Raw genomic sequence first — 9331 nt, 5'->3', positions numbered from 1 at the left:
ACGTAGAAACATTTGGACTGGTCTATCCTAATCTACCTGAGAATGTTTTGCAGCACCAGTACTGGAGGGGAAAAAAATGAGAAGCAGGAATTCATGAAATTGGTTTGTAAAATGAGAATGTTCTCACCCAACTTCTATGCTGTTCTATAAGCAGGTGATCAATCCCTCTTTAAAATGTTTTTATGCTTCTTTTTGGAGTGAAGAGAATTCTCCTAGGATCTCAAATGCTCTTTAAGGATTCCAACCTTGGACATATTCACCCAGATCTCTTCTCCAGGTGTTACATGCAAAAGGGAAGAGGGTCGGAAAACAGTCTAGAAGTCCTGTATTTGGAGATTAATTTGGACAAAGTTTCAATTCAAAATTAAAAAACATCAGAAGGAGCGAACATCAGTGAATAAAGCAGTATAACCAGTGAGAGTTCAGGATTGTCCAATACAAAGCACGTGAAAAAGACACAGATGTCAAACTAATTAAGTGCTCAATAACCTGCTAGTGAGGATACTAGGAAACAACAGCTAGTAGCCTAGTAACATTACAATAGCTCTGTAAAAAGCCTTCCAGAGCCAGTGTAGTTCCTGGGGACTTAAAGGATAAGGAATCTGCAGGAACATGAAATGCACAACGTGACAGACCACTGCCCAGTGTTCCCACATCAAGTGGAGAAATATGTGGGAAACATCATTGATTTAAACTGGTGGTACACACCACCACTAAAATATGACGGACTCAAATCTGGCTTTGGAAAATGTGGTGGGAAGTGAGAATCTAATCTGGCACCTCTATGGATAATAATAAAAAAAAAATCTATATGTTAAAGTTAGGAGTGGGAAACAGTCATAAAATTTGACTCAAACATTTATTACAAAACTGGAAGCAAGACCCGAGGCACTGAAGGCAATATTAACGGGCAGGTCGGATTATTTCCTGGGAAAGAGGAGAGTAAGTCTGAAATGCTAATAGCAGTGTTAAACCCATATTACTTCCAGGCCTATTCCAGAGTATAGACGCTATGCAAGAGCTGCACTTCTGATGTTGGACAACTCAGATTTCTCATGCTCACTTCTCTATTCATGCACTCGTTCATCCTATAAATGTCCCATCACACACTCGTGACTGTCATTCGGCTTTGCCTGATGTTGGCTCAAAGATATAGACAGGATATAGGCATGATCACTTGTAACATGGAATATTTGTTTTTATTCTTTTTGGAAAAAAAGCTAATGAAAACCAATACTCAAAAAAAACTTTTTGCACTGCCTGACCAATAACTGCAGGAGAGTGCTTAAAAGTGCTGCTAACCACACGAGGCTGAAAGACAGGGTGTGCAATCTGAAAAGCCACGCCTCTCCGTGCCTTCTCCTGCCCCCTTAGGAGACCTGTACCATCCCATCTTCTATGAGAGTGGATTGGACCCTTCCAATTAATTCCAGTAATATGTCTATATGGAAACCTGATGAACGTTATAGAAACTAGGTCCCCACACCCTGAAAAAAAGAGGGTAGTAACTGATTTTTTCCACTGCCTTTCTAATGGATTTTATATCTGTCCTCCATCAGGGGTTACTTCTGAAAAGCATTTATGGCAAAGCAGGGAAGAGGCAGAGATTTAGTGCGTTCAGCTGTCTAATGTTACAAAACAGATCTACTGAAAAGTAACAATTTGGGCAGCTATTGAACATTGGCTTGTAAACAGTGTGACCTTCAAGACGCCAGAGAAACAGCACCGACCCCTCCCCAACGAGGGAGTTTAAACATTCCTCCATTCGTTTTTATCTCCTGCATGTGGCGGAAAACCAAATGAAGAGGAAAATTCGTTGTCCTTTAAGTAAACCTGTTTCTTAGCATTCCTTAAAGCTGCGTTAACATATGCTGGTGTTGGACTCCCCCACAGATGTGGTGATATTAGTCACATCACAAAGAAGCAGGTGTTCCAGGCTTCCCAATTAATTTCCAAGGCTGGAGGTCTTTCTCCTTCTGTCTGTGTTCAGCTTTCCCCAGAAGGTTTCGTACTGCTCCGGCTGGCTCAAAAGAGCAGGGCGTTAGCCCTTTCTGTACCACTTCTTCCTCACACCCCACAGGCTCACTGGGGAGGAAGAGGGATGCCCCTAGGGTCAGTGACCTGTCCCTCCTGGAGATTCTTCACCAGCTGTGCCAGCCAGCGTTTGGTGGTCGTGTCGTCCTTGAGAACCTGGGCAAAAGTTGTGTCCTTGAGCTGATCTGGGAGGCACTGCCTCAGAGCTTCACGGGCCCTGTAACAAATAAAAGTAAAGGACAAGGCTGTAAAATGGGAACTAAAGCAACAGACCACCTCCGACAATACACAGTTAATTACACTTAAGAGGCAAAGTACTCAAGTAATGGTGAAAAGTGTTAAATTATTAGTGTCAGAAGTCAATCAAATCTGGACCCTAATCAAATAGTTCCATGTGAGCTAAACAACCAGTTGTCACAAGAAACATGCAGTGGATGGACTGTGCTCTATACTCATTAGCATTCCATCACTGGAGAAACTGGTCTCCAGAAAATTCAAACCAGGTAAAAAAAAGACACAGATGTCAGACTGATTAAGTGTTCAATAATCTGCTAGTGAGGATACCAGGACACCAAAAGAATTATGACTGAACCTAAAAAAGTATCCAACTAACTGTCATATAACATTTCGAGCTACACAAACTCAAAATTTACACGCCCCCCCCCCCCAAATCACGCAGCCAAAAATGCTATTCAAACAGCTCACTGGATGCCTCCCACATGTTACATCAATTTCGACACATCATATACTGGTATTTTCTTTTTGCTATATGAGTAATCCATGTTCCACTCTTCGACCAAATTAACAAGTTACTCATCTATGTAATGCTCGTTCTGATGTATGCTATAACTGCAGATTCCTCCCCTTTAGAATATCCACAGGTGACTGATGGGATTCAGAAGATAGTCCCGGACTGCCTCTAGGCACTACTCTGCTGCGGAAGGGATCGCTAGAGGCACATATAGGTGCCACCCAAGTGTGACTACATACCTTTCGTTCTGTACACCATCTGCACACGGAGCACAAAAAACAACTGTTGGCAGCAATGTGCACATCTCTAATTTTGAGATCACTTAAATTGAAGAGTTCACTCCACAGAACGGAGAGGTGAAGGGCAGTGAGGAATCTGTGGTTAGAGTGTCCACCAGAAAGAGCATTAGCGAACGTAGGTAGCATTCGTTTGAAGGGTACCTCACTTTTAGAAAAGATACCAAAGCAGTACATCCCCCATTGGTGGGTCGGTGGAATGAGTCAGACCAAAACGTTCTGCAGGAGAAAGTGGCCAAAATGCCCTTCCCATCAGACCTGTAGTGTCAGCAGTGAACAGGTGCACCGACACCCAAGTTGCAACTTTAAAAATATCTTGGACAGGCATACCACACGCCAACACAGTGATAGCAGCCTTGGCCCTGGTGGAATGGGCCATCAGCACTTTTGGCAGCTGCTACATCATGGAACAGATTTTAATGCTAATGCAGAGGACTACACACCTGAAAAAATGTGGTTTCTTCATCACAGACCACACAAAGCTGATTGTCCAGAACAACAGTCTGGTCGATTTAAAAATCGGAGCACTCTTGGGATCCAAACAATGGAGTCCCTCTCCCTTCTTATAGGGGTGAGGTGCTGCAAAACTTTGGAAGAGTGAAGTACTGCCCAACATGAAAGGAAACAAAGTGATTACTTACAAGTATAAGTAATTTTGCTGCCCAAAGACTTGGGTTCACATGCTGTGCATCTATTCCACCAATTAGTGGTTGGGTCCTGAATAATGTTTTTTTTGTTCTTCTCTTTGGGAGTGTGGACGTTGATCACCATTTGGTGGTAAGTCGATCTGCTGTGTGACATCAGATGGTGCCCCAGAAGTTTGTGTGATTGCCATCTTCAGCTTCTTTTTTTCTCCTAGAGCCTGTTCTATTTAGAACTTTCCTTGTTCTGAAGTGTTGCTCACCTCACCCGTTTGCTTTACCCCCCATTTACGGGGCATGGGGTGAGTTGCATGCGAATCAGGAATACATAACGGCATTTAGTTCCTTGGAAAGGATGGGCTAAAATGTGGACGAGTTTGTAAACAGAGGTTGTAGCACTGTCCCACTTCTGCTTATCTCTTCATCTGGAGGTCTACACAGTGTGACTTGGTCATCCCAACATACCTTCACAAAACAGCCATGCAGATGTCACCAAAGGCAATGTTGGCTAGGAACGTTAGGGTTGCACCCTTCTTCCTCACCGAGTGCCCTGGGGGGTGTGGGTAACGTCTTCCCTGCCCTTGTGTAGCTGATTTGGATAGTTTCGACTAGCCATCGTGCAATCATTCCCTTTGTTACTGGGATATCTTGGCTTGCCCTGGCAAAGGAGAGCGAGTTGAGTCCCTTTTCAGAGTAGCTTTTGCCTCTTGTAGGTAGTATATGAGTGATCTTCGCACATCCAAAGAGTGTAGTGCCCTTTCTGCCTGTGACTTAAGATCCTGAAAACAGGCTGGTAGTTGAATGCTTTGGTTGACGTGGAGTTGTAAAACCACCTTTTGTAGAACCTGGAGGTTTATCTGTAGTCCAACCTTGTCCTTGTGGATTTGAAGGTATGCCTCCTGGATAGTGAGCCCTTGTAGCTCACTGATTCTGTGAATTGGGAACACTGTCCTTAGGTTTAAGAACTTCAACTCAGACTTGGGCATTGACTCAAATGGTTCTGTTGTAGATTGTGTGATTACTGTGTTCAGGTTCCACATTGGTATCAGTGCAACTCATGATTTCACCACTATCTGATTCTACTAGAAATCTTTTAACCACTGGTAGTGTGAATAGACTACTGTAGGAAGTTGGCTCTGTATGTGCTATTTCAAAGTAAGGAATAGCATGCACAGAGTCCAAGGGTTCCCCTTAGAGGTAAAATAGTGGTAAAAATAGATAATACTAATGCTCTATTTTGTGGTAGTGTGGTCGAGCAGTAGGCTTATCCAAGGAGTAGTGTTAAGCATTTGTTGTACATACACATAGACAATAAATGAGGTACACACACTCAGAGACAAATCCAGCCAATAGGTTTTGTTATAGAAAAATATCTTTTCTTAGTTTATTTTAAGAACCACAGGTTCAAATTCTACATGTAATAGCTCATTCGAAAGGTATTGCAGGTAAGTACTTTAGGAACTTCAAATCATCAAAATTGCATGTATACTTTTCAAGTTATTCACAAATAGCTGTTTTAAAAGTGGACACTTAGTGCAATTTTCACAGTTCCTAGGGGAGGTAAGTATTTGTTAGTTTTACCAGGTAAGTAAGACACTTACAGGGTTCAGTTCTTGGTCCAAGGTAGCCCACCGTTGGGGGTTCAGAGCAACCCCAAAGTCACCACACCAGCAGCTCAGGGCCGGTCAGGTGCAGAGTTCAAAGTGGTGCCCAAAACACATAGGCTAGAATGGAGAGAAGGGGGTGCCCCGGTTCCGGTCTGTTTGCAGGTAAGTACCCGCGTCTTCGGAGGGCAGACCAGGGGGGTTTTGTAGGGCACCGGGGGGGACACAAGTCCACACAGAAATTTCACCCTCAGCGGCGCGGGGGCGGCCGGGTGCAGTGTAGAAACAAGCGTCGGGTTCGCAATGTTAGTCTATGAGAGATCTCGGGCTCTCTTCAGCGCTGCAGGCAGGCAAGGGGGGGGTTCCTCGGGGAAACCTCCACTTGGGCAAGGGAGAGGGACTCCTGGGGGTCACTTCTCCAGTGAAAGTCCGGTCCTTCAGGTCCTGGGGGCTGCGGGTGCAGGGTCTCTCCCAGGCGTCGGGACTTTAGGTTCAAAGAGTCGCGGTCAGGGGAAGCCTCGGGATTCCCTCTGCAGGCGGCGCTGTGGGGGCTCAGGGGGGACAGGTTTTGGTACTCACAGTATCAGAGTAGTCCTGGGGTCCCTCCTGAGGTGTCGGATCTCCACCAGCCGAGTCGGGGTCGCCGGGTGCAGTGTTGCAAGTCTCACGCTTCTTGCGGGGAGCTTGCAGGGTTCTTTAAAGCTGCTGGAAACAAAGTTGCAGCTTTTCTTGGAGCAGGTCCGCTGTCCTCGGGAGTTTCTTGTCTTTTCGAAGCAGGGGCAGTCCTCAGAGGATGTCGAGGTCGCTGGTCCCTTCGGAAGGCGTCGCTGGAGCAGGATCTTTGGAAGGCAGGAGACAGGCCGGTGAGTTTCTGGAGCCAAGGCAGTTGTCGTCTTCTGGTCTTCCGCTGCAGGGGTTTTCAGCTGGGCAGTCCTTCTTCTTGTTGCAGGAATCTAATTTTCTAGGGTTCAGGGTAGCCCTTAAATACTAAATTTAAGGGCGTGTTTAGGTCTGGGGGGTTAGTAGCCAATGGCTACTAGCCCTGAGGGTGGGTACACCCTCTTTGTGCCTCCTCCCAAGGGGAGGGGGTCACAATCCTAACCCTATTGGGGGAATCCTCCATCTGCAAGATGGAGGATTTCTAAAAGTTAGAGTCACCTCAGCTCAGGACACCTTAGGGGCTGTCCTGACTGGCCAGTGACTCCTCCTTGTTATTCTCATTATTTTCTCCGGCCTTGCCGCCAAAAGTGGGGCCTGGCCGGAGGGGGCGGGCAACTCCACTAGCTGGAGTGTCCTGCTGGGTTGGCACAAAGGAGGTGAGCCTTTGAGGCTCACCGCCAGGTGTGACAATTCCTGCCTGGGAGAGGTGTTAGCATCTCCACCCAGTGCAGGCTTTGTTACTGGCCTCAGAGTGACAAAGGCACTCTCCCCATGGGGCCAGCAACATGTCTCGGTTTGTGGCAGGCTGCTAGAACTAGTCAGCCTACACAGATAGTCGGTTAAGTTTCAGGGGGCACCTCTAAGGTGCCCTCTGTGGTGTATTTTACAATAAAATGTACACTGGCATCAGTGTGCATTTATTGTGCTGAGAAGTTTGATACCAAACTTCCCAGTTTTCAGTGTAGCCATTATGGTGCTGTGGAGTTCGTGTTTGACAGACTCCCAGACCATATACTCTTATGGCTACCCTGCACTTACAATGTCTAAGGTTTTGTTTAGACACGGTAGGGGTACCATGCTCATGCACTGGTACCCTCACCTATGGTATAGTGCACCCTGCCTTAGGGCTGTAAGGCCTGCTAGAGGGGTGGCTTACCTATACTGCATAGGCAGTGAGAGGCTGGCATGGCACCCTGAGGGGAGTGCCATGTCGACTTACTCGTTTTGTCCTCACTAGCACACACAAGCTGGTAAGCAGTGTGTCTGTGCTGAGTGAGAGGTCTCCAGGGTGGCATAAGACATGCTGCAGCCCTTAGAGACCTTCCTTGGCATCAGGGCCCTTGGTACTAGAAGTACCAGTTACAAGGGACTTATCCGGATGCCAGGGTCTGCCAATTGTGGATACAAAAGTACAGGTTAGGGAAAGAACACTGGTGCTGGGGCCTGGTTAGCAGGCCTCAGCACACTTTCAATTGTAAACCTAGCATCAGCAAGGGCAAAAAGTCAGGGGGCAACCATGCCAAGGAGGCATTTCCTTACACAACCCCCCCCCAAACGAAAGAGGATGAGACTAACCTTTCCCAAGAGAGTCTTCATTTTCTAAGTGGAAGAACCTGGAAAGGCCATCTGCATTGGCATGGGCAGTCCCAGGTCTGTGTTCCACTATAAAGTCCATTCCCTGTAGGGAGATGGACCACCTCAACAGTTTAGGATTTTCACCTTTCATTTGCATCAGCCATTTGAGAGGTCTGTGGTCAGTTTGCACTAGGAAGTGAGTCCCAAAGAGGTATGGTCTCAGCTTCTTCAGGGACCAAACCACAGCAAAGGCCTCCCTCTCAATGGCACTCCAACGCTGCTCCCTGGGGAGTAACCTCCTGCTAATGAAAGCAACAGGCTGGTCAAGGCCATCATCATTTGTTTGGGACAAAACTGCCCCTATCCCATGTTCAGAGGCATCAGTCTGCACAATGAACTGCTTAGAATAATCTGGAGCTTTGAGAACTGGTGCTGAGCACATTGCTTGTTTCAGGGTGTCAAAGGCCTGTTGGCAGTCCACAGTCCAGTTCACTTTCTTGGGCATTTTCTTGGAGGTGAGCTCAGTGAGGGCTGTCACAATGGATCCATATCCCTTCACAAACCTCCTGTAGTACCCAGTCAAGCCAAGGAATGCCCTGACTTGAGTCTGGGTTTTTGGAGCTACCCAGTCCAGAATAGTCTGGATCTTGGGTTGGAGTGGCTGAACTTGGCCTCCACCTACAAGGTGTCCCAAGTAAACCACAGTTCCCTGCCCTATCTGGCATTTGGATGCCTTGATAGAGAGGCCTGCAGATTGCAGAGCCTTCAAAACCTTCCTCAGGTGGACCAGGTGATCCTGCCAGGTGGAGCTAAAGACAGCAATATCATCAAGATAAGCTGTGCTAAAGGACTCCAAGCCAGCAAGGACTTGATTCACCAACCTTTGGAAGGTGGCAGGGGCATTCTTTAAACCAAAGGGCATAACAGTAAACTGATAATGCCCATCAGGTGTGGAGAATGCTGTCTTTTCTTTTGCTCCAGGTGCCATTTTTATTTGCCAGTACCCTGCTGTCAAGTCAAAGGTACTTAGAAATTTGGCAGCACCTAATTTATCAATGAGCTCATCAGCTCTTGGAATTGGATGAGCATCTGTCTTGGTGACAGAATTGAGCCCTCTGTAGTCCACACAAAACCTCATCTCTTTCTTTCCGTCTTTGGTGTGAGGTTTGGGGACTAAGACCACTGGGCTAGCCCAGGGGCTGTCAGAGCGCTCAATGACTCCCAATTCCAGCATCTTGTGGACTTCCACCTTGATGCTTTCTTTAACATGGTCAGATTGTCTAAAGATTTTGTTCTTGACAGGCATGCTGTCTCCTGTGTCCACATCATGGGTACACAGGTGTGTCTGACCAGGGGTTAAGGAGAAGAGTTCAGGAAACTGTTGTAGGACTCTCCTACAATCAGCTTGCTGTTGGCCAGAGAGGGTGTCTGAGTAGATCACTCCATCTACTGTACCATCTTTTGGGTCTGATGACAGAAGATCAGGGAGAGGTTCACTCTCTGCCTCCTGATCCTCATCTGTTACCATCAACAGATTGACATCAGCCCTGTCGTGGAAGAGCTTAAGGCGGTTTACATGGATCACCCTTTTGGGGCTCCTGCTTGTGCCCAGGTCCACCAAGTAGGTGACCTGACTCTTCCTCTCTAGTACTGGGTAAGGGCCACTCCATTTGTCCTGGAGTGCCCTGGGAGCCACAGGCTCCAGAACCCAGACTTTCTGCCCTGGTTGGAACTCAACCAGTGCAGCCTTTTGGTCATACCAAAACTTCT

At 46.9% G+C, this 9331-nt stretch overlaps 1 protein-coding gene across 1 annotated transcript in view; it reads right to left on the bottom strand.

Moving 5' to 3' along the window:
• Positions 1 to 1173: 1173 nt before the first annotated feature.
• The window catches only part of CNOT9 (CCR4-NOT transcription complex subunit 9), a 110721-nt gene continuing 102563 nt past the window's right edge, over positions 1174 to 9331 (bottom strand). The window contains exon 8 of the mRNA XM_069227108.1: positions 1174 to 2251. Coding sequence (XP_069083209.1) covers positions 2083 to 2251 — 169 coding nt within the window. The 3' untranslated portion in view covers positions 1174 to 2082. The remainder of the gene's footprint in view (positions 2252 to 9331) is intronic.

This window comes from Pleurodeles waltl, chromosome 3_2 (assembly GCF_031143425.1).
Source record: "Pleurodeles waltl isolate 20211129_DDA chromosome 3_2, aPleWal1.hap1.20221129, whole genome shotgun sequence".
Lineage (NCBI taxonomy): Eukaryota > Metazoa > Chordata > Amphibia > Caudata > Salamandridae > Pleurodeles > Pleurodeles waltl.
Note: the sequence above shows the minus strand (reverse complement) of the source record. Positions and strands in the feature narration are given on the sequence as shown.